This window comes from Schistocerca piceifrons, chromosome 8, assembly GCF_021461385.2.
Source record: "Schistocerca piceifrons isolate TAMUIC-IGC-003096 chromosome 8, iqSchPice1.1, whole genome shotgun sequence".
Taxonomy (NCBI): Eukaryota; Metazoa; Arthropoda; class Insecta; order Orthoptera; family Acrididae; genus Schistocerca; species Schistocerca piceifrons.
The window spans coordinates 135,392,703-135,419,257 of record NC_060145.1 but is presented as its reverse complement, the minus strand read 5'-3'; the positions used below and the strand labels follow the sequence as shown (position 1 = coordinate 135,419,257).

Genomic DNA, 26,555 nt, shown 5'->3' with positions numbered 1-26,555 from the left:
CGGTAAGTCCCGAGTTTTTGTTTACCCGCCCACACAGGAGTGCTGAAGTTCAAAATGGTTCAAATGGCTCTGAGCACTATGGGACTTAACTTCTGAGGTCATCAGTCCCCTAGAACTTAGAACTACTTAAACCTACCTAACCTAAGGACATCACACACATCCATGCCCGAGGCAGGATTCGAACCTGCGACCGTAGCGGTCGCGCGGTTCCAGACTGTAGCGCCTAGAACCGCTTTGCCACCCCGGCCGGCTGGAGTGCTGAAGTGTCGGACACACTGGAAAGTGTAGCCAACATGAATAACAGGTACAAAATGTGCATTAGTACCCGAGGAGGGCGTATTCTTACTCAGAGGTCGATATCGACCTTAATGTTGGGAGTCTCAAGTCTGTCAAAATTGAGCGTTATTATGTATGATATCCTGCTTTCCCAAGTGGTGAAATCTGTACCATTTTTTTGTTATAAATGCACCATTCCACCTCTATTACGTACGTACTGCTTCATGTCATTCATCATTGCCTGTGTTTATACTTGTCCAAAGATGTCTGTTCCTTACCAATTACTCAAGCAGTGCACAGTAGGGCTTACATGAATTATCCCAAAAATTTCGTTCGTCTCACACGATTATACATCATTGAATGCTTGTGTAGGTTGACAAATCCTAAAAGTGTTTCTTTTCTTACGTCTTGCTTTCATTTTCAACACATCTGAATGTCTCTCTGGTGCGTTTACCTTTACTAAAGCCAAACTGCCCATCTAATACGTACCCAAAATTCGTTTCCACTCTTTTGTATACTATTCTCGTTAGCACCTACATCTATATCATACTCCGCAAGCCACTTAATGGTGCCTGGCGAAGGGTACTTTCGGTACCACTATCTGATCCCTCCAACCCTGTTCCACTGGCGAATAGTGCGTGGGAAGAATGATTGTCGGTTAGCCTCTGCATTGGCTCTAATTTCTCGAATTTTCTCCTCGTGGTTAATACACAAGATGTATGTGGGGCGAAGTAATATGTTGTCTGACTCCCCCTGAAAAGTGTTGTCCCGAAATTTCAATAGTAAATCTCTCCGTGATGCACAACGTCTCTTGTAACGTCTGCCAGTGGAGTTTGTTTGGCATCTCCGTAACGCTCTCTCACCAGCTAAACGATCCCGTGACGAATCGCGCCGCTCTTCGTTGGATCTCCTCTATCTCCTCTATCAGTCCTGCCTGATAGGGATCCCAGATAGATGAACAATACTCAAGAATCGGGAGAACAAGCGCCTTATAAGCCACTTCTTTCGTGGATGAGTTACGTTTCCTTAAGATCCTTCCGACGAATCTGAGTCTTGTATGCTTTTGCAACTATCTGTTTCACATGGCCATTCCACTTAAGGTCTCTCTGGATAGTTACGCCTAGATATTTTACGGCAGACGCTGCCTCCAGCTGCTTGTCATCGCTATGGTAGCTGCACAGTAGTGGATTTCTTTTCCTATGTATGCGAAATATGTTACATTTATTGACGTTCAGGGTCAACTGCCAGTCTACACCATTAGTCAGTTCTCTGCAGATCGTTCAGCAAGTTGTTGCTGTCTTCTGGCGTTGCTTCTTTGGTATAAACAACTGCATCATCTGCGAATAGCCTTGAAGAGCATCCGACGCTTTCTACTAGATCACGTTGGCTGCATGAGACATTAAGCTGGTTGAGCGTACGTTCTCTGCACTTATCTGCGCTTGCTACCTTCGGGACTGTGTGGATGATATTTACAGAAGATAGCCGACAAAATACTACTCACCTATTACCGATTATGGCACCAAAGATTAGACACTGATGATAGTTTACTTCTGATGATAAGCGTACCACGCAGTGAGGGCATCAAGGTCAGATATTGCACAATGTCACCTGTTGATAACTCTCTTTTCATAAAATGTCCGATTGCTTATAAATTACGAAGAATATTTCAAGAGAAATATTAAAATACGGATACGAGACGTTAAATAATGAAGCAAAATTTTCAGACATGGTTGGAAAAACGACGTTTGCTATTGATATGGAAAATCTGGTAACTATATTTAAAGCTAAAATTTTCGAAAAAGTGACTCTATTAATGCTCAGATATATATGGAGAATTTCTTCACAACACAGTAGTTCCATACTACCTGCCGGAAGTATAGAAAGTTAGATACGTATGATAACACCGCTAAAATCTTGTAGAATATATTTTAGAATATTACACCAGCCGCATATGTGTTTCCATTCATAATGCATAAAATATCCAACCAAGAACCGATGGAACAACCAGTTGATGCATAGAACATAATACTGACGGAAAATTTACAACACAAAGCAGGAGCTGTGCGATAAAAACGAAAGCGTTTTAGACGTGTTTCTACATCTGAAAGATGCCTATTCCAAATTCGCGCCAGTCGCATAAGAGTGCGCTAGATGGCGCCACTGTGAAGATGCAAATCGGGTTTGCTTTAAATACAAGATGTAAAGGTCGTGAGCGACTCCCAGAGCGGATTTTTCTCCTCCCCCTCCCCCGCCCCCCGAGTCCGTGCACCCCCTTCCTCGACTGCTTCCCTCCCTGGCCCTCTTTGGCGCGCCCCCCATCTGTCTCTCCCCCCATCTCCAACCTTCCCTGCCTTCTTCTCTTCTCCCCCCATCTCCACCCCTCCCTGCCTTCTTCTCTTCTCCCCCCATCTCCACCCCTCCCTGCCTTCTTCTCTTCTCCCCCCATCTCCACCCCTCCCTCCCTTATTTTCTCCCCCCATCTCCACCCCTCCCTCCCTTATTCTCTTCTCCCCCCCTCTCCTCTCTTCCCTCTCCTCTTCCCTTCTCCCCCCTCTTCTACCCTCCCTCCCTTCTTCCCTCCTCCCTTGTTTGTATGCCCCTGGCAGATCCTCTGTTTGTTCATCATCGTCATTGTACTACGTCAGTGGTGTTTGGTACTGTTCTCCTGTACATCAAGAGCTGTGATTTTAATTGTGTGCGGGACTTGTAAATAGTGTTATTGTCAGTGATTATGTGCTACGCCATCCACTGATACTTTTATGATCCAGTGTGTGGTTTTGTTTTGTGTGCGCTCATTTTTTACGGTTTTTATCTCCTTTATACAGTCGCCCCCTTTTTGTCTTCTCTTTCATAATGTTCCCCTTTTTTATATCTATGTACCCCACATTCTCTCCTTTGTTATTTTAAATGTCTTCTATTGTATGATTGTCTTTCGGGTGAAGAGCAGCGCATATGCTGCTGCCAGCCTGCCCCAGATGGGGCATTGAAATACAAGAGAGAAAGAAAACGACGTGAGCATTAGTTATCTTTGAGAAAAACTGGTGTTAGTCGAGAATGCCTTTCAGCCGAGAAAGACACGTTTGTCAACACCTCACTGAGTTTGAAAGACTTGATGCAATAATTTACCAACAGCCCCAACAGCCGTATGTATTGTAGAATTTTTTTATGAGCTTCTTATGTGCAACCAGTTTCGGCATTACATTGATGCCATCTTCGGGCCCCACACGTCACAGTCGTTAACAACTATGTCGCCTGGGCACCAAGAGCTGTTGCATAGCGATTTGATTCACAGATCCAGTTATATGGCTCCTTCCGCATATAACGTTTTTACGACTATGACGCGTGGGGCCTGAAGATGGCATCAATGTAATGCCGAAACTGGCAGCACATAAGAAGTTCATAAAATAAATTTCTACAATACATACAGCTGTTAGTAAATTATTGCCTCAAGAAATACGTGCCAGCCGTTGTCCCACAGTCCACAATTGATCAACAAAGGAGTTTGAAAGAGGTCGTATAATAGGGCTACAAGAAGCTGGATGTTTCTTCTGCGATACTGCAGAAAGACTTGGCAAAAATGTAACATCTGTGCACGATTGTGGGCAGCGATGGTCACAGGGATCTAGTACGATCGCAAGGTGGTCATACAGAGAGGGAAAGCCATCGTGTTCGACATATGGCTCTGGCGCATCGTACTGCAGCTGCAGCAGCAGCCTGAGCAGGAGTTGGCACCACATTGAGACAAACGGTTGGTTCAAAGACAGGTCTGAGCCAGACGCCCTGTAACGTGCGTTCCACTGACCCCCAAAACACCGCCATTTGCGACTTCAGTGGTGTCAAGCGAGAGCTTATTAAAGAGCAGGGTGGAGGTCTGTTGTGTTTTCTGATGAAAGATGGTTCTGCCTCGGTTTCAGTGATGGCTGTGTGTTGGTTAGGACGAGGCGAGTTGAGGACCTGCAACCAACCTGTCTACGTGCTAGACACACCGGACCTGCACCTGCAGCTATTGTCTGGGGTGCGATTTCGTATGACAGCAGGAGCACTGTCGCGGTTATCCCACTCAGTCTGGCTGCAAACTTGTACATCAATCTGGCGATCGACTTGTAGTGGTGCCTTTCATGAACAGAACTCCAGGGGGTGTTCTCCACACACCGCTGTTGTAACCCAACACTTACCGAATGTCGACACGTTGCCTTTGCCTGATAGGTCACCAGATCTGTCTCCAGTGGAGCACATATGGGGCCCCTCCCACCGGAGGTTCGAGTCCTCCCTCGGGCATGGGTGTGTGTGTGTTGTTGTTAGCATACGTTTGTATAAGTAGTGTGTAAGTCTAGGGACCGATGACGTCAGCAGTTTGGTCCATTAGAAATTCATAAACAATTGAATATATTTCGAGCGCATATGGGACATAATCGAACAACTCCAGCGTCATTCATAAACAGCTTTAACCGTCCACTTATTAACCGAGTAAGTGCAGCAAGCATGGGATTCCAACGCGCAAACTGACGTCTGGCACCTGCACAAAACAATGCATGCAGGTTTGCATGCTCGCATGCAGCATTCTGGCGGTTACACCTGTTATTAATGTGCCAGCGTTTCACATTTTCAATGGCTCGTCTCGCGCTCACGTTTACCTGTGATTTGCAATGTTAATCACTTAAATATGTTACATAGACAAATCTATTCCCGAAATTTCATTTCTGTACTTTATTTTTTGCTGTTGCGTTTTTCTTTCCGTCAGTGTATTGATCCTAGCAAAGATTATCGAAAGGCAAAGGGATTTCAGACGCGACTTTGAGAACTTGTTTCACAGTTTTATTTCATAGCAGAAGCGATGTGGACTGCATTGAACTACAGAGGGTATCTATTGTAACTAATAGTGTGGCTGAAAATACTACAATGAGAAATATCTACAGGCCCTTCACTCAACTCAACTCTACCTCTATGACGACGTGCTGTTCTAGGTTCAAATGGCTCTGAGCACTATGGGACTTAACATCTGAGGTTATCAGTCCCCTAGAACTTAGAACTACTTAAACCTAACTAACCTAAGGACATCACACACATCCATCCCCGAGGCAAGATTCGAACCTGCGACCGTAGCGGTCGCGCGGTTCCAGACTGAAGCGTCTAGAACCGCTCGGCACTGTTCTAGGACCATATATATATATATATATATATATATATATATATATATATATATATATATATATATATATATATATACGTGAGTACTCTGCTATTCACAGTAAAGTGCCTGGCAGAGGGTTCAATAAACCAAACCTTCAAGTTGTCTCTCTAGCGTTACACTGTCGAACGGCGTGCGGGAAAAACGGGTATTTACATTTTTATGTGCGAGCCAAGATTTCTCTTATTTTATCGTGATGATCATTTCTCCCTATGTAGGTGGGTGCCAACAGAATGTTTTCGCAATTGGAGAAGAAACTGGTGATTGAAATTTCATGAGAAAATCCCGCCGTAACGAAAAACGCTTCTTTTAATGATTGCAGCTCGAATTCACGTTTCATGTCTGTGGCACTATATCCCCTATTTCGCGATAATGCAAAACGAACTGCCCTTCTCTATACTTTTTCGATGTCACCAGTTAGTCCTACCTGATGTGTATCCAACACCGCACAGCAGTACTCCAGAATAGGGCGGACAAGCGTGGTGTAAGCAGTTTCTTTAGTAGACCTGTTGCACTTTCTAAGTGTTCTGCCAATGAATAGCAGTCTTTGGTTTGCTCTACCCACAACATTATCTATATGATGGTTCCAATTTAGGTTATTTGTAATTGTGATCCCTAAGTATTTAATTGAATTTACAGCCTTCAGATTTGTGACTTATAGCGTAATCTGATCAAAAGTATCCAGACATGTATTAATGAACGTTAATATGGGGACTGTCCGCCCCATCTTTTCTTCAGCTCTGCTCGAAACGTCCAACTGACTAATTCAAGTGGTAATTTTATTACAATGGGAGAAGGAATATTTGAATACTAACTGAAACTTCGTGAAATTTTGCTACGTAACGTTGCAGGAGATGAACTGAATTAATTTGTCTTATATCAAACACACAAGTGGCCACAGAAAGTGTTCATATTTAGTGTGATCGAACAGCGCATTCCTGATAGGTACACGCAGTATGTCATCTCGGATGGAGAGTCATCGGCAGATGTTAACGTACACTGTCTGACCAAACGTAGCGAGAGGGAATAGAAGACACTCTATATGAGGCAGCACGAAAAAGTGTTCAACCGTTTCTTCGACATCGACTTGTATCAAGGATAAGAAGTCCTTAAGGTTTTGCCTTCAGCGGATTGGTAGGTATCACATGTTCGGAAGTGCACAGACATCTTTCAGTTATCACTAATACGGGGTGTGTCCACCCTTACCATTTGTGATGTCCTGAACTATGGTGCGGACAACTTTCAATGATGTGTCATCATGTCTGTGGAATAATGACAGTCCATTTTTCCTCAAAAGTTGAAACCATAATGGGTAGCGATGTTAGAGAGAAGTCGATGTTTTAACTCTTGGCAAAAGGGTACCATTTGGTTCACGTCGTGATTCATGCAAGGCCAGTTCTTTCATGGAATATTATTGTCCACAAACCACTGCGTCGCGGACGTTGCTTTATGACGGCGTACGGTGTGATTTTGAAGCAAACAGTCATGGTTTCCGAATTGTTCCCCTACTGCACACAGCACACAATACTGTGAAATGTGTTCGTCTCCTCCTGCATTTCGCGTTTACTTAAACACAATGAGGGGACTACACCCGAACCACGAAAAACACCCCCCACCCCACGCCGTAACACCATTTCCTCTGTACGCTGTTGGCCGACCCATGCAGGTAACGTTCTCCAGGGACTCACCAAGCCCCAACTCTTCTATATATATTACTATAAAAGCACCTGATTCCAAGTAGTAATCTCTGAAAACTCTGATGCATCTTGCTCTTCCCTCTAGTTTTCCGTTGATTATTGGACAATCTGAATGCTGACAACGTAAATTAGTGAATGTCTTTTTTTTTCGGGTGAATATGTTTAATTTTAATCTGTTAAAAAAACATAAAACTTCCCGTTTCTCCCCAAGTAGTCAGATGGGGTTCTCTCCTACGCTGGCGTTTAGGTTCCAGGTAGGTACTATTTGGTGTTCACTGTGTTTATCTAAAATAGCATGGGCGGTATCACGAAAAGATTCCAATTACTGCCAATTTCTTATTTTCTACTGGATGGCCAACACTGTGCTTTTGTCGCTAACCTAGTTAGTCTTCTAATTTTTCTCCTCAGTTTTTATGGGCGTAATTTGCGAAACCATTACTGGCCCTCTTACAGAGCTGGTCCGAGTGTGCATTTTCATTCCATTGCAGTTTCTTCATTTTTCAGTTATTGCAACGATGTCTATTTCAATATTCTTCAACAATTTAACTCATTCGTCCCCTTTGTTTATTTATTTTCTAACGTTCCAGATGGCTACTTTGTGTGCTCGAAATACTTTTTTGCTTGTACTGTTTCGTAGTTTCGTTCAAAATACACTGAAGCGTCACGGAAACGGGTGTAGGCATTCGTGTTCAGAGACAGTGATATGTAAACAGGCGGAACACGGCGCTACGGCCGACAACGCCTATATAAAACAAAAAGTGTCTGGCGCAGTTGTCACATCGGTTACTACGCCTACAATGGCAGGTTATCGAGATTTGAGTGAATTTGAACGTGGCGTTAGTCGGTGCACCAGCGATGGGACACACAATCTCCGAGGTATCGATTATACGGAGATTTTCCTGTACGACCATTTCACGGGTGTATCGGAAGTATCAGGAATTCGTTAAAACATCAAATCTCCGACATCGCTTCCGCCGGAAAAAGATCCTGCAAGAACGGGGCCAACGACGACTGAAGAGAATCGTTCAACATGACAGAAGTGCAACTCTTCTGCAAATTGCTGCAGATTTCAATTCCGGGCCATCAACAAGTATAAGCGTGTGAACCCATTCAACGAAATATCTTCGATAGGGGCTTTCGGAGACGAAGGCCCACACATGTACCCTTGATGGCTGCACGACACAAGTCTACGATTTGCGTGGGGCCGTCAACACCGACATTTGACTGATGACTGGAAACATGTTGCTGGGCGGAAGAGTCTCGTTTCAAATTGTATCGAGCGGATGGACGTGTACGGGTATGGAGACAACCTCATGAATCCATGGACCCTGCATGCCAGCAGGAGACTGTTCAAGCTGATGGGGGCTCTGTAATGGTGTGGGGCGTGTGCAGTTGGAGTGATATGGGACCCTGATACGTCCAGATACGACTCTGACACGTGACACGTCGTAAGCATCCTGTCTGATCACCTGCATCCATTCATGTGCATTGTGCATTCCGTAGGACTTGGAAAATTCCAAGAGGACAATGCGACACCCCACACGCCCAAAACTGCAATTGAGCGGATGTTGAGTTTTAACACCTGCGCTGGCCACCAAACTCCCCACACATGAACATTATTGAACATATCTTGGATGCCTTGCAACGTGCTAGTAGGAAGAGATCTCCAATTCATCGTTGTCTTATGGATTTTTTAGCACCCCTGCAGGATTCATGGGGTCAGTTCCCTCCAGCACTGCTTCAGACATTAGTCGAGTCCATGCCACATTGTGTCGCGGCACTTCTGCGTGCACGTGGGGGTCCTACATGATATTAGGCAGGTGTACCAGTTTCTTTGGCCCTACAGCGTATAAGCGTCTAATTGCATTCCATGGCTTGTTTTGGTACATTGGTAAGGGACGTTCATGCAAAGGACATTTGGAGTCGGAAACCTCACAATAGGGTGTGGCTCACAGTGTTACATATAGTCGCACATCTTTGATGCCCCAAATACCCCGGAAATTGAACAGCAGCTGACTGGATGAGCAGTGTCTGGAAAAGTCACAATTTTGCTCTTTTCAAATAATGTAGGGCGTCAGGTACCCTGTGAGGCATTTAATCCAGAGTGCGTGGCGGCTGTAGTTAATGCCACAGGTGGCACTGTTGTTTTTGGGGTGTCGTTCATACCATTTTAAGTACCCACTTATTCGTGTTACCGCGAACATGAACGAGCACATTTCAAAATTCGTGGAGAACAAGTATTGGTCCGAATTTCACCCGTTCATGATGATTAGGCCTTAGGTGGTCCCGTCTTTAAAGATGACAACAGCCGCTTTCATAATGCTGCATGCATACGTTCCTGGTTTGACAAATACTCAATCGATCGCACTTAGACTTCCTTGTTATATTACCCAGTCTTAATCCCATAGAAAATGCCTGGGTCTGTTTGAAACAGCGGGTGAAACGTAGCAGTCAACCTCCGCAAAACTGGGTAGATACCAGTTACTAGAAACTGTGGGAGTAAGACTCCAGTGTTGAAGATTCTATACATTAGAAAACATGATGCGGCTGTTAGGCCAGTGATGTATGCTGAGGTGACAAAAGTTGGGAGAGAGTTGTGTGTACATATACAGACGGCGGTAGTATAACATACACAAGGTATAAAACAGTATTGTATTGATGAAGCTGTCAGTTGTACTCATGTAATTCACGGGAAAAGGTTCCCTGCGTGATTATGGCCATACGATGGGAATTAAGAGTTTCAAGACTGAATGGTAGTTGGAGCTAGACGTATAGGACATTCCATTGTAGAAATCGTGAGGGAATTCAGTATTCCGATATCTACAGTGCCAAGAGAGGGCTGGGAATTCCAAATTTCAGACATTACGTCTCAGCACAGACAACATCCTTCACTTAATGTCAGAGACCAGTGGCGCTTTCGTAGAGTTTTCAATGCTAACAGAAAAGCAACAGACCCTGAATAACCGATTAAATCAATGTGGGACATACGACGAACATATCCACTAGAAGAGTGGCGAAATTTGGCGTTAATGGGCCATGACAGCAGACGACCATCGGCAGTGCCTTTGCTAACAGCACGACATCGCTTGCAGCTCGTCCCCTTGGCTTGTAATGCCGGTTGGGCCTGGTCAGATGAGTGCCGATTTCAGTTAGTAAGAGCTGATGGTAGGGTTCGAGTGTGACGCTGATCCCACGAGTCATCGAACCAAATCATCAAGACACTGTGCAAGCTGGTGGTGGCTCCATAATGGCGTGGCCTGTGCTTAGATGGAATGGACTGGGTCCTCTGGTGCAGCTGAACAGATGACTGATTGGAAATGGTTATGTTCGGTTACTTGTAGACTAAACAACGATGGGATTTTTATGGATGACAGTATGCCCTGTCACCGTGCCATAATTGTTCACGATTGGTTTGAACAACAATCTGGACAATTCGAGTGAATGATTTGGCTACGTGGCTTGCTCTACGTGAACCCCATCCATCATTTATGGGATATAATCGAGAGATGAGTCCGTGAACAAAATCTTTCGCCAACAACACTTTCACTGTTATGGACAGCTATAGAGGCAAATCACTCAATATTTTTGCAGGAGACTTCCAAAGACCTGTTGAGTCCATGCAGCATAGAGTTGCTACACTATACCAGGCAAAAGTAGTGTGACCTCAGTATACTGGCTTCCATTCTTCCCATTATAGTCCCACAGCTGACAAGTTTGAGAATGGAGATGTTGCGGTCTCTTCCAAGACGACGACCAGCTCTCTCTTAGTGAAGTGTGAATGAGTAGAACAATGATGTACTAGTTGGACGAGAGTAGATTGTACGATCTTGCTGTCATAGTCTAGTACTGATAGGCCTCTAATGAAGCTATGTTTTGAGAGACTGTGGACGGTGTAAGACGGAAATTAAATCACGCTATGTAAGCATATCCAATTGTAAATTTGTTCTGTAGGAGGAATATTGGTGTCTGGAAAGAGTTTGGTGCTGTAATGCACATTTCAGATGTAATACATAAAAAGTTCCTCGAATACTAACGAATAAAAAATTTACAGGAGTCTGCAAAATTTTTTATGGACACATAAACACACACACACAATATATATATATATATATATATATATATATATATATATATATATATATATACATGCTTTCTTATACAGGGTAAATGATGTAAAACTTGCACCACAAATATTGCGGAAATGGAAAGTGCTACTGACGTGTGGTTTCCACAGAATGGATTGGAAGTCATTGGCTCGTACCTTAGCCAATAAAGAAATTGTAATAATACTTACAAAGTCTATTTTTTGTGCAAACATACTTTTTAAGCAAAAAGTGCCTATTGACCTTAACAAGCTGAAAGTAAGTTAAATTAAAATTTCGGTGGCTTTTGTTGCAGGATTCTAGTGCTAGTCTTTTGAGACCGTATTTCGGAAATTTTCCACGTCTACACCTGGCTGTGCCATTGAGTGCGTAGTTGCTAGATACAATGTTGTTATGTTTGCTTACAGTGTGCCTGTATGTTCCTTGAGTGCATTGCAACTTGTTAATCAGTTAGCATATGACAGCCGAAGCAGCAGTTCGTGAGTATACAAAGGGATTTACAGTGCCGACGTGCTAATGGTGTATGGAGAGTGTAGAAATAATGCAGTTTGTCGTTGTATGGTGTATGTGGCAAGATATCCCAATACACCGCAACCATCTCAGCACTCATTTACCAGCTTCTTCAACCAGTTACATGATAGTGGTAGTTTAGCATGTAACAACGTGATAAAGTAACAAGTCTCTACAGAAGAGGGGGAAATTAATGTTCTTGCTGCTGATGGAGCTGGTCCACACATTTGCTCCAGCGCAATCGCACAAGGAAGTAGTATGAGTCAGGCATTCTCCATCGTCACAGGTTCCATCCCTATCACCTCTCAATATCAGCAGCTGTATTATGAGAATAGTTAAGAAACCATGTATCTTTACCAATCATAGCCAGGTAAACCGCCCAAACATGCATTATTGGTCTGTTGACAATGCTCATTGACTTCAACAGGTGGACGCCAGAGTCCAAGGAGTGTAAATGCGTGTTGTTGGATAGCGAACCACCAGTTCGTAGGCCCTTGTTTCATACGTGGAACGTTAAATGCACACAAATATTGCAGCGTCCTAACAGACCACCTTCCAGAGATGCTAGTAGACTTTCCTCTGCAGACTAGGAGGAACCTTTGGTACCAATATGATGGCTGTCCAGCCTATAGTGCATGAAGTACTACGCCATGTCTTCATGAATTGTTTCCATGCATTACATTGGACTCAGAGGACCTGTACCTTGGCAGGCCCATTCCTCAGATTTGACGCCGGTAGGCTCTTTTTTATGTGGAAAGCTGAAAGTAACTGTCTACAAGACATACCACCTACACCCAATGATCGGCAATGATGTATTACTGTAGCCTGTTCGGACATTCCCACTGAAATGCAAGCACGTGAACAGCAGCAGTCATTCTACACCAGACTAAAGCATGTATTTTCACTGCCGCCGTCATTTTAAACACAACCTTCGATGACTAGTTGACTCGTTACTTGTCAGAATCCACGTAACTAGTGTATGCACTTGCGTTGTTCTTCAGTGTGTTCTGCCGCAGGAATTGTAAAAGTGTCAGTGTGGGAACTTTCAAAATACAGTACCTCGTAAACTACTCACACTAGAGCCCTGCAACAAACACCTCTGACATTCTGATTTACCCTTCTTTTTGTTTATTAACGTCAATAGACATCGTTTCTTTTAAAAAATGTATGTTTTCACAAAAGATTAGACTTTATAAGCAATTGTTTACTGACAATACGAGCCTCTGACTACCAATCCATACTGTGAAAACTGCACATCAACAGTGCTTTCCATTTCTTCAATATTTGCGGTGCAAGTTTTAGGTGATTCACCCTGTATACATGCACATACATATGCACATATATGCATGTATACAGGGTGGTCCATTGATCGTGACCGGGTCAAATATCTCACGAAATAAGCGTCAAACGAAAAAACTACAAAGAACGAAACTTGTCTAGCTTGAAGGGGGAAATCTGATGGCGCTATGGTTGGCCCGCTAGATGGCGCTGCCATAGGTCAAACGGATATCAACTGCGTTTCTTTAAATAGGGACCCCCATTTTTATTACATATTCGTGTAGTACATAAAGACATATGAATGTTTTAGTTGGACCACTTTTTTCGCCTTGTGATAGATGGCGCTGTAATAGTCACAAACATATGGCTCACTATTTTAGACGAACAGTTGGTAACAGCTAGGTTTTTTAAATTAAAATACAGAACGTAGGTACGTTTGAACATTTTATTTCGGTTGTTCCAATGTGATTCATGTACCTTTGTGAACTTATCATTTATGAGAACGCATGCTGTTTCAGCGTGATTACCTGTAAATACCAAATTAATGCAATAAATGCTCAAAATGATGCCCGTCAACCTCAATGCATTTGGCAATACGTGTAACGACATTCCTCTCAACAGCGAGTAGTTCGCCTTCCGTAATGTTGGCACATGCATTGACAACGAGCTGACGCGTATTGTCAGGCATTGTCGGTGGATCACGATAGCAAATATCCTTCAACTTTCCCCACAGAAAGAAATCCGGAGACGTCAGATACGGTAAACGTGCGGGCCGTGGTATGGTGCTTCGGCGACCAGTCCACCCGTCATGAAATATGCTATTCAGTGCCACTTCAACCGCACGCGAGCTATGTGTCGGACATCCATCATGTTGGAAGTTCGTCGCATTCTGTCATGCAGTGAAACATCTTGTAGTAACATCGGTAGAACATTACGTAGGAAATCAGCATACATCGCAGCATTTAGATTGTCATCGATAAAATGGGGGCCAATTAACCTTCCTCCTACAATGCCGCACCGCCAAGGTTGCTGATGTTCCGCTTATCGCAGCCACCGTGGATTTTCCGTTTCCCAATAGTGCATATTATGCCGGTTTACGTTGCCGCTGTTGGTGTATGACGCTTCGTCGCTAAACAGAACGCGCCCAAAAAATCCGTCATTGTCCCGTAATTTCTCTTCTGCCTAGTGGCAGAAATGTACATGATGTTCAAAGTCGTCGCCATGCAATTCCTGTTGCATAGAATTATGGTACTGGTGCAACTGATGTCGATGTAGCATTCTCAACACCGACATTTTTGAGATTCCCGATTCTCTCGCAATTTGTCTGCTACTGATGTGAGGACTAGCCGCGACAGCAGCTAAAACACCTATTTGGCCATCATCATTTGTTGCAGGTCGTGGTTGACGTTTCACATGTGGCTGAACGCATCCTGTTTCCTTAAATAACGTAACTATCCGGCGAACGGTCCGGACACTTGGATGATGTCGTCCAGGATACCGAGCAGCTTACATAGCACACGCCCGTTGGGCATTTTATCATAATAGCCACACATCAACACGATATCGACCTTTTCCGCAATTGGTAAACGGTCCATTTTAACACGGGTAATGTATCACGAAGCAGATACCGTCCACACTGGCGGAATGTTACGTGATACCACGTACTTAAACGTTTGTGACTACCTGTTACCAACTGTTCGTCTAAAATTGTGAGGCATATGTTTGTGACTATTACAGCGCCATCTATCACAGAGCGAAAAAAGTGGTCCAACTAAAACATTCATATGTCTTTACGTACTACACGAACATGTAATAAAAAATGGGGGTTCCTATTTTAAAAAACGCAGTTGATATCCGTTTAACTTATGGCAGCGCCATCTAGCGGGACAACCATAGCACCATCTGCTTTCCCCCTTCAAGCTAGACTAGTTTCGTTCTTTGTAGGTTTATCGTTTGATGCTTATTTCGCGAGATACTTGGCGCGGTCACTATCAATGGACCACCCTGTATATGCACTTAAATATATACGTAGGTTGGAGCTTAAATAGTGGCAACATTGCTGTGGAGACACTATGCAATGGAATCAACTATTGTTGCTGATAGCACACCTACTTTACCTCCGAGCAAATGGACTCGCCCGTCCCACGTCACTGGCGTGTGCACAATCGAGGGAAACAGTTACTTGTGAGCGAGCGGTCTAACGTAACGCTATCAGTATGTTTTCGAAACAGGAACAACGGAGTTGGATCAAGGTTGAATGTGCCAGAGGTCTTATAGCACGACAGTGTCATCAAGGGTTTCAAGAGGCGTACGGGGATTCGGTATTGGCGTACAGAACAGTGGCACGTTGGGTAAAAGTCTTCAACGAAGGTCGGCAAACTGTGGCAGACATGCATCGGGCAAGTCGTTCTAGCGTCTCTGAAGAAGAAGTGCAAGCTGTTGCTGCGTTAGTGGACAGTGATTGACGCCATACAATTCTAGAGCTCGCCCACGAAACCAGATTAGAGCATACGACTATGCTTCGCATCCTGAAGGAACGCCTGGGCATGCGAAAAATTGTATCATGATGGGTTCCGCATGACTTGATGGAAATGCACAAAAGGATGCGTTACGACGCTGCTCAGACGCACTTAGAGCGCTATGAGCCGTATCGTAACAACTGGATGAGACATGGGCCACGTCGTACGAGCCAAAACTGAAATGCCAATCCAACGAATGGCGTCGTTATGGGTCGCTACGGAAATCGAATGTACGTCAGAGTCCTCAGTATGGTGAAAGTTATGGTGATTCTCGTGTATGGCTGTGATGGTGTTATCCTAACGCATTACGTTCCTCCACGGCACTGGCACAATATCGCTGTTCGTTTTTGGAGCATCACCTGCGACCAGCTTTGCGTAAGAAGCGGCGACACTTTCTGCGCAACTCACCCATCATTTTTCACGACAATGAGCAGGCGCACACAGCGCAAGCTGTGGCTGCTCTTTTCGATCGATGGGACTGGGAAGAACTGTACTATCTACCATACTCACCGGATTTAAGTCCTGGTGACTATGATTTGATTCCGAAGATGAAGGAACCAATTCGTGGCATTTGCTTCAGAACTGTTCCAGAGATTCGACAGGCCATTCGCACCATCAACAGAACTGCCTCTGCTAACGGTATACTACGCCTTCCACATCGCTGGCAGCGGGTTCTACACAACGCTGGTGACTAATTTTAAGGACAGTAACAGGTAAAAATGGAAATGGTCGTATGGCATCAGTGGCCGGGAGTTCCCAGGCGGGAAGATTGGCCGCCAAGTGCAAGTCTTACTGAGTGCGACGCCACATCGGGCGACTTGCGCGTCGACAATGGGGATGAAGTGATGATGACAGTACAACACCCAGTCCCAGATTGGAGAAAATCTCCCACCCCAGCCGGAAATCGAACCCGGTCCCCCGTGCGTGGCATTCCAACGTGCTGATCGTTCAGCAATGGGGCGGACGACAGTAACAGGTGCAAACATGTAACTCTTTTGTATCGGTTTTGAATAAATAGTTGCCACTATTTAAGATCCAACCCCGTACATGTATGGGACAAACATAATTACGTACAGAGCTGCCGAAGGTAAACTGGGACACAAAGTGTACCGAAAACCAACGCATACTGATCGGTACCTGCACAGGAGAGCCACCACCACCCAGCTCCAAAGTATTCTCTTCTGCATACGTTAACTGCCCGAGCCTACGGGCTAAGCGATGAAAATAACATTAAATAAGAATTAAGGGAGCTACAACACACGTTTCGTGCCAACGACTATGATGGCAAAATCATAAGCAAGGTAGCTAAAACCAAAGGGAGCAGAACACGAGAAGAAGGCAAAGAAGAGAAGCTTCCACTGGTACACTTACCATATGTAAAAGGCGTCAGTGAACGGCTAGGCAACGTCCCCCGCCGACGAGGTTTCAGACCGATTTTTCGAAGCAATCACGGGATCCACGAAATGATAGGTTCCACCAAGGATGTAGTGAACATTCTTAACACTGCAGGTGTTTACGAACTACGGTGTGAGTGCGGAGCTGCCTACATAGGAGAAACAGGGAGACCTGTCAGCTTACGAGTAGCAGAACACGAACGCTATGTACGATTACAGCAACATAACAAATCGGCGTTAGCGGAACACCACCGTGACTGTGAACAACCTATCAGGTTCCAGGAGGCCCGAGTACTGGCGAAAGAATCGTGGATGCGAGAACGCAAAATACGGGATGCGATCGAAACTATTAAGCAGCCTGACAACATCAACAGAGAAGATGGTTACAAACTCCCGGCGTCCTGGCTGCCGGCCATCCCAGTCCAACGGGCCGCGAGCGGTCGCGGGGCAGAAGCTACACGGGACACGGACGTATCTGCACAAACAGCTGTAGAGCAACTGTCAGTCCACCTCCGCGCACACCAGGAGGAAAACTTGCCGACTAGAAGCCGAACGCTGATTGGCGGACAGCTACCAATCATTGATGACATGGACATCCACGAATAGCCTCTTTCTTTCCATCCTCTCTTACGTCATGACTAGCCAATCATATTAGAGGGCCAATTAAAAGTTTAACAACAGTGACGTCAGACATCGATAGTCTGTAATAGCCGGCCGGGGTGGCCGAGCGGTTCTAGGCGCTACAGTCTGGAACCGCGCGACCGCTACGGTCGCCGATTCGAATCCTGCCTCGGGCATGGATGTGTGTGATGTCCTCAGGTTGGTTAGCTTTAAGTAGTTCTACGTTCTAGGGACTGATGACCTCAGAAGTAAAGTCCCATAGTGCTCAGAGCCATTTGAACCATTTTTAGTCTGTAATAAATAGAAGCACATATCCCCATGCAAAACCAGTCGTGCCCTGAGGAAACCCGTTGCAATTCGGCCGAAACGTCGGTTTTAGTTTATTACTGTTGTTAGTTTTTAGCAATAACGTGGCATAATACGCAGAAGACTTTTAATCACTATAATTACGTACATACTCTTACATATATACATATAAAAACATACGTATAAACAGAACTATATTCACTGCTATCCGATCTGTCGGTGTATTGGTAAATCCTTAACAATTGTGAGTATAGTGACAAAGCTGTGTGTCCACGTATATACTTGGAAACTCGTGTACTGTCTGTCCTTTCTACACTGATATTGTCTTATTGTACCCAGTGAGGCTCACTCGACCAGTTTTCAGTTAAATGCGCAGCAGCTGAGATAGGACGAGTCGAATTATCGAGTGTATGGAGACAGCGACATCAAAGATGGCGTCAGAGGGTCCGCTGGCGAGTTTAAAGCGAATATAAAGACCTTATTTCTGAGCTCCATTATCTGTATGTGGTGTTTGAGCTGCTTCTGCTGGCTATGACACGTCTGACACATCTTGTGCTCTCTCGCCCTCCTGAGCTGAGGCCATTATCACGTCCAAAGTCGGTGTTTACACGATATGAGCATGATTATTCGTGGCGGTAACGAATTTTTTGAACGGTGTGCTTGTCATACTTGTTACACACAACTGAGCGACGAAACTGCGGTACCACGTATCGATACCACCCTATGGGCATCATGCAAGTTTCTGACTGACGCTGATAGCAGTAGTGTAGGATCTGGCGGACGCAATAGCGCATGCGTGGTCAGCCGCGGCTCCAGTGGCTCCATCCCACGAGCGCCCTCTGGCGCCGCAATATAGGACGGTTGTGGCAGTGCGTCAGTCCAATCGCGCTCAGAGGCCCTTCCCAATGTAATACCACGCAGAAGCCGCCTGGTCAGGGCTCTGTCTTTGCAGTTCGTGCTTTAGTAGAGAGAGACTCTTCCTCGTGGACTTTTTCCCTCGCTCTCGCCTGGTGATGGCTATCCAGTGGTCCCTCCATACTCCGGCCGCTCTGTGGTCTTTGTGTGGTCCCCAGGTCATTTCGGCATCCCGGAAAATGAACGTGTTGACACGCTGGCCAAACAGGCTGTCGGTGCACCAGCCTTGGAGATTGGCCTTTCGGAGAGTGACCTCAGGTCAGTTTTGCGGCAGAAGGTACTTCGCACCTGGGGTGAAGAATGGCGCACCCTTCCTTCACCCAACAAACTTCGGGCTACCGGAGCTTGGCGCTCCTCCTTGCGGGTCTCTCGTAAGGACTCTGTTGTCCTCAGCCGGCTGCGCATTGGCCATACCTGGTTTTTTTTTCCTTTATTGTAATTTTAAACACCTATACAGGCGGGCTGTCAGCAGCATAGTACGCTGCTCTTCAGCCTTAAGTGGAACAATAAACAGGACGGAGAGGTGATATATACAATACAAAAAACGGCGGGCAAAAAATGGAGATACAAAAAAACAATAAACAAGAAGCCGTTCACGTTGGATGAAAAAAAAAAAACACTAACACTTGGAGACACGGCGCACAAAACACGGAGAACGGCGACGGCACATGTGAACAGTTGAGTTGTAACTGCACGAAACACAAAACGATGCACACACACTAAACACTGATGGCGATGATCTCCGGCGTGCGAATGTTCACTGAGCGTGTACGAGTCCGGGGACCTGCCAAGAGAGGAGGTGGAGGAGGAGGAAGGGGAAATGGGAGAGGGGAGAGCAGAGATGCCATGGGCAAAGGAGAGAGGGGGAGGGAGGAAGGGGGCGGGGAAGCCTGGGGGAGAGGGTAGGAGGGAGGGGGGAAAGGAAAGAGAAGGGAAGGGAAAGGGAGGGTGCCTAAAGGAAAGGACACAGGAGGCGGGGGGGGGAGGATCAAAGTTGATAGGAGGGGTAGATGCAGGGGAGGAGGACATCATCAGGGAGGGGGAGCTGGCGGAAGCCACCTTGGGAGAGGGTAAGGAGGGTTGAGAGATGGGGACCGGGTGGGACATGGGAATACAGGCGCGGCAGCGGGCGGGGGTGGGTGAGGATCGGGGAGACGAGCGGGTGATTAGGGTCGAGTTTATGGGAGGTGTACAGGATCCGTATCCTTTCAAGGAAAAGGAGGAGGTGGGGGAAGGGGATGAGATCATACAGGATCCGCGTGGGGGAGACGGATGCGATAGGCAAGGCGGAGAGCATGGTGTTCAAGGATTTGGAGGGATTTATAAAAGGGAGGGGGGGCGGAGATCCAAGCCGAATGGGCATAACAAAGGATAGGGCGGATGAGGGATTTATAGGTGTGGAGGATGGTGGAGGGATCCAGACCCCACGTACAGCCGGAGAGGAGCTTGAGGAGACTGAGTCGGGAGCGTGCCTTGGCTTGGATTGTCCGGAGGTGGGGAGTCCAAGAGAGGCGACGTTCGAGGGTGATGCCAAGGCACTTAAGGGTGGGAGTGAGGGCGATAGGACGGCCATAGATGGTGATGTAGAAGTCAAGGAGGCGGAAGGAAGGGGTGGTTTTGCCTACAATGATCGCCTGGGTTTGGGAGGGATTGACCTTGAGCAACCACTGGTTGCACCAAGCGGTGAACCGGTCAAGATGGGATTGGAGAAGGTATTGGGAGCGCTGTAGGGTGGGGGCAAGGGCAAGGAAGGCGGTGTCATCAGCAAACTGGAGAAGATGGACGGGGGCTGACGGTGGCGGCATGTCCGCCGTGTACAAAAGGTACAGAAGGGGGGAGAGGATGGAGCCTTGGGGCACACCGGCAGAGGGGAAAAAGGTGTAGGGATCTGAGTTATGGACGGTGACATAGGAAGGACGGCGGGAGAGAAAGGAGCCGATCAGACGGACGTAGTTAATGGGAAGGGCGAAGGTTTGGAGCTTGAAGTGGAGACCGGAATGCCATATGCGGTCATAGGCACGTTCGAGGTCCAGGGAGAGGAAGATTGCACAGCGACGGGAATTAAGCTGTTTGGAAAGGAGATGAGTGAGGTGAAGGAGAAGGTCGTCGGAAGAGATGGATGGCCGAAAGCCACATTGGGTGACGGGAAGGAGGCGGTGCTGGCGGAGATGCTGGTGGATGCGGCGGGTGAGGATAGATTCCAGGACCTTGCTGAAGACCGATACCTGGATAACGCACAGCTATTTATTGCGCCGCGAGGCCCCACCTTTATGTCGTTGCGGGTCAGCTTTGACGGTGGTGTACATCTTGTTGGACTGCCCGCTTTTAACTCCGCTCAGGCAGACGTTTGCGCTGCCTGATACGCTTCCTGCAGTTTTATCAGATGACACTGCGATGGCAGATTATGTTTCAAGTTTTATTCGTGCAAGGGGCTTTTATCGCTTGATCTAAGTGTTTGTCCTTTTTTTGTGTTGAGTCTGGCCTTTAGCCTACGATTTTAGACTGGGGTTTTTAGTGCGTTTCTTGGTGATTGGCTTTTCCTTTTTTGTTTCTATGGTCGGCCAACCACTGTCACACTCTGTGTGATTTTAATTCCTTTTTTCTGGTCTCTGCCTGTGTCTTTCTTGTCCTGTGTCGTCTTTTGTCATCTCCATTGTGTGTTCGTATTCTTTGTGGATGTTTAAAGTTCGTGGAAAAAGGGACCGATGGCCCTAGTAGTCTGGTCCCTTGAGTCCCACAAACCAACCAACCTTGTGGACTTTGAGCTGGACTCCAGTTCAAAGAAAATGGTTCTAAGCACTATGGGACTTAACAGCTGATGTCATCAGTCCCCTAGACTTAGAGCTACTTAAACCTAACTAACCTAAGGACATGGCAGATCCACGACTGGGGCAAGATTCGAATCTGTGACCGTAACAGCAGCTCGATTCTGGACTTAAGCGCCTAAAACCGCTCGGTCACAACGGCCGGCGACTCAAATTCCTGCAACAGTATTTGTAATTGGTCTCGAAGAATTAGAAGTTAATTAAATGTCCTGTTTGATTCGTTACCTTGTTCAGTAATCATGTTTGCTCCTGTCCAGTTTTTCTGTGATGACAGTTGCCGCACTACTCTGCAGCCCACCTCTCCAATTCACTCATTCAATCGCGAATCCCTTGGGACGTTTCTTTGCTCCACCGACATACCACAGACTGCAAATAGAATTGGCGAAAATTTTACCGTAGTGCTTTTAGGAACGGAGGTCCAATTGTCTTTCCTCTGTTGAGTGATTTTAGTTGATCTGTTCTACGAGAACTTGTTTCAAAACGTCATGTCGGCGTCTCCCAGATGGCTGAAACAAGTAACTGTACTACCAGCTTCCTCAGCGGAGACTGAATCCAGTCTCAGGCTTATCTGTATCATCTTCCTTTCAGTTCTAATATAATCAATGAGTGGCGGTAAAGACAGATTTTGATCTCTCCACTCACTTTACCTATAACCAAAACTAGCTAGAATAATTTCCTCAGGTTAGTTACTGATCACACTGATCGCTTCTCCATACACTAATTTTAAGTCTGTTCATCTTTTGTTTGTCAGTAAAGCTTTTAATTCTTTGAAATCTGAGATGAAACCCTCTTTACTTTCGTAGGAAGTTCGTAGTATTGCTACTGAACCATCAAGAGTCTGTCGCATGTCACACAATCTTTCTCAGCAAATACATGTCCAAGACACATTGTAGCTTTCAGACTATTCCCGTCATCAACTATAGTCGATTCACATGTAAAAAATTTTAGACTGTCTTGGACTCTTTTTCGTCATTAGCACCAATCACCAGTTTAGCGGAAAATTTAAGTTTATGAATTTTAAACTATTAAGACACTAGTTGCAAATGCTTCTCATCTACTTTATCCTCAAGAAATTTTGAAATACTCTCCTTTCTGTTACATTCGCCGGCACAGTTCTCATTGGTGTTAACTTTTCTTTCCTGCTGATGTTATTTTTGTGATGAATCACCATCTAGGTCCTAGGTCTGCAAATAGTTGAATTGCACCTCTCCTTATCGTTGTGTATGAAGACGTACACAACACAAATTCTTTCGCGGTGAGGAATTCCCCAGATTACAAAGCTGTAAGACATTAGTGAATGAAAATATGAAAAGAAAGTCAGTTTCTTGATGTTATCACTGACGAGCTGTGAACTGTATACTGATAGCGTGTCCTACTTGGAGAACGCAGTAAGAGTCTAACATTTTGCGTGGTGTCTGTTGTTCTATGTCGTGTCTCCCTACCACTTTCGCGCAACGACGCTCTGAGCGTGTTTTTTAGGGAATTGACTAGTTTGAACCTGGGATCTGTTGCTGGTAAGGAGACGCCAGACCACACATGACATGTAGAGTTCAGAAGAGTTCAGTGAGACTAGCGATAATATAACCAAATACGAGGGTCGGTCAAAAAGTAATGCCTCCCATTTTTTTTCTACTTAAAGAAATTAAGTTAAGTGAAAAATTTGAATTTGGCGCCATTCCTCAAACCTTCTTCTGCAATCCACTGCAGTAGTAACTTTCTGTGTCAACAGGTGGCAGCACAGCAGAAGTTTGTAAGATGGCCGACATCGATGTTCGTTTGAGACAGTGTTGTGTGATTGAATTCTTGAATGCAGAAGGTGAAACGCCCATACGCATTCATGAAAGACTGAAGAAGGTGTATGGTGTTGTGACAGTGGATGTCAGCACTGTTAGACGATGGGTTCGTCGTTGTAAGGAAGCTGAAGGGCAAACACCGTTGACTGACGAAAAGCGGAGCGGCAGGCCGGTGAGTGCAGTGACTCCACACAACATTCAGCAAGTTGATGACATCATTCGTGGTGACCGTCGGGTGACTGCAGATGAAGTGTGTCGCATTATTTCTCTTAGTAAAGGCAGTGTGATCACGATTATTAAACAATTGGGGTACTCAAAAGTTTGTGCACGGTGGGTTCCAAGAATGTTAACCGATCAGAATAAAGAGGCAAGGAAAACAATAGCCTCCCAACACTTGCAGCGCTTCCGTTTGGAGGGAGATGAGTTTCTGAAAAAAATTGTGACCGGGGACGAAACATGGGTGCATTTTTTTGAACCCGAATCAAAGAGGCAGTCAATGGAGTGGCATCACACAAGCTCGCCGAGGAAGAAAAAATTCAAAACTGTGCGATCGGCAGGGAAAGTTATGGCAACAGTTTTCTGGGATACAGAGGGTGTGATTCTGGTTGATTTTTTGGAGCAGGGATGCACAATAAATTCTGTTCAATACGTCACAACCCTCAACAAACTTAAAGTACGTCTTCAGCAAGTTCGCCCAACAAAATCAATGGCAGATGTTCTTCTTTTGCATGACAATGCAAGACCACACACCAGTCGTCACACCTCTGACGAGATTGTCAAAATTGGATGGGAAGTTTTGCCTCATCCCCCATACAGCCCTGACCTGGCACCATCAGACTTCCATCTGTTCGGGCCACTAAAAGAAGCTCATCGTGGGATTCATTTTGAAGATGAGGAGGCCGTCAAAACATCCGTGCGTCAATGGCTTAGGAAGCAGAGCTGTGATTTTTACCATGCTGGGATACATGCCCTTGTTCAAAGATGAACCAAAACTGTAGAGATGGGCGGAGATTACATTGAAAAATGACAAAATGATCCTCAATGTTGTGGTTTTCAACCTATGTAATTGCATTTAAATTTCCTGACAATTAAACGTAGAAAAAAAAATAGGAGGCATTACTTTTTGACTGACCCTCGTACTTAATAATTTCAGCATCAGCTCCACTGCACTCCCTGTAAAAGAATCTTAATACTAACTAAATTTAGTGGAAGGGGTTCAAGGCTTTCCTATTTTTAGTTAGCTGGTAAAACAACGTCGAAAAAGCAGTTAAGTTTACCACTGGAAATTTTATTCTACTCACAAAACATTGTTTATAAATTGCACTATTGATAAAAGGAAATATTTTAATACAGGATGATAAAAACCAACTGCGTTCAACAAAAATGTGAACGAATATTCCCTGAGTGGGTTTCCAAGTTCTACAATGGATTGAAGGATGACCTATGCCATATCACATCTATAATCTAGGTTTAAATTAAGTTTCACAAAAGAGAAAACTATCAAAATGGTCTACAGTGACCCTCAGTTATCTTTAATCACTTATCTAACTTGTCGTAAATTACAGTGGCTGATGTGGCTTCTCAATAATTATATAACAGAAGAATCATCACGTTTCAGATTTTAACTTACGTAGCAAATGTGAATACCATGAGCTTCAATTGACGATCGACACTAGTATTACGTAAAAAGGGGATGTAACAGATGAGACTTCTGCAGTTCTGAGTGAAGCCTTATGCACTCAAAAATGCGGCATCGCTTGCGTCCATTACCTTGTCGGTGTTCGTCAGGGGGCGGCGGCCGGCGCAGCTCCATCCAGCTCGCTGTCTCCGAAGCAACTCTTCTCTAACTTCTCCTTAATACAATTTACCGAAGTTGGTTACAAAAAAACTATCTGGCTGTGTTTTCATCTGACCAATCAGGGTCTCAATGTTAACCTTAAGCTCCGCCTACAAAAATTCTGTCTATACAATGAGAAACGTTATACTTTTTGTGGTGGGGCAATGTTTTTAAAGTTTGCAACTTAACAGAGACGCGAAAAAGTCTCACACTAAAACTTGCAGCTGGTGTGGCCCTTTTAGTGTTATCGTAAGATCTATACTGTACTTCTGGAGGGCTCAATCTTTTAACATGGGCTGGGGGGTGGTCCTGGAGGTTAGCTGGCGACGTGGGTGTCCGTCCCTTATTGAAGGACCTTCTAGTTTAACACGGTTCTGCTCTCGGCTTCTGTTCTCGTTTCTCCACACGGAACTGCGTCTGTCTCATGGTGGGAAGGTATGACATGCAATTAGGCATTCTTGTGTTAGTCTGTGGTATTCCATTTGCTCACTCGTTACTCGTATTACTTTGGTTAATTTAATGTCACGATTTATTGGGAGCTATGTGGCATACTACTGGATTTGCTTATCATGTCAGGGTTTTCATGGAAGGTGTTGGATTTGCCTGACACATTACAAGAGAGAAACAAATTTGGCCGTCCCTTGTGTTGCAGATGGCCTCGCTGTTGCGGCAGCTGCTGCTGCTGGCCTCGTTGCTGTGTGCGGCACACGGGGCGCGCATCCTCCACGTCGTTCCGATCCCTGCGTGGAGCCACTGGCACATCTTCCGGGCGCTCATGTGGGAGCTGGCGGACAGGGGCCATCACGTCACCATCATCACGCCGCTCGCCGAGAAGGAGCCCCACCGCAACTGGACCATGGTGCCTGTCGCGGCCAACCTAGACATCATGCCCAGTAAGTGGTTCACACCTCCAAGCAACTGGGATTCCATTTACTACTTCTTATTGTCACATGAAGCAGTAGCCGCCTCATTGCGGTCTATCTTCTACTTGGTAAGTCAATGCTTCTCCTTCCCGTGAAGGGGCGTGGGGGCTGTTACCTGCTGATCAAGCCCATGACCCATCTCAAATGCAATGGAAATGCTTTCATTATCTCACCACAGCTACCTTAGGACTACATGTTCACTGCATTTCCGCGAAAGCCGGTAGCTGTGGCCGAGCGGTTCTAGGCTCTTCAGTCTGGAACTGCGCTGCTGCTACGGTCACAAGTTCGAATACTGCCTCGGGCATGGATGTGTGTGATGTCCTTAGGTTAGTTAGGTTTAAGTATTTCTAAGTTCTAGGAGACTGATGAC

At 45.5% G+C, this 26,555-nt stretch overlaps 1 protein-coding gene across 1 annotated transcript in view; it reads left to right on the top strand.

The window, feature by feature from the left end:
* LOC124711750 (UDP-glycosyltransferase UGT5-like) overlaps positions 1 to 26,555 on the top strand; it is a 121,940-nt gene that overhangs the window by 18,550 nt on the left and 76,835 nt on the right. Inside the window, exon 2 of the mRNA XM_047241963.1 lies at positions 25,915 to 26,155. Coding sequence (XP_047097919.1) covers positions 25,915 to 26,155 — 241 coding nt within the window. The remainder of the gene's footprint in view (positions 1 to 25,914; positions 26,156 to 26,555) is intronic.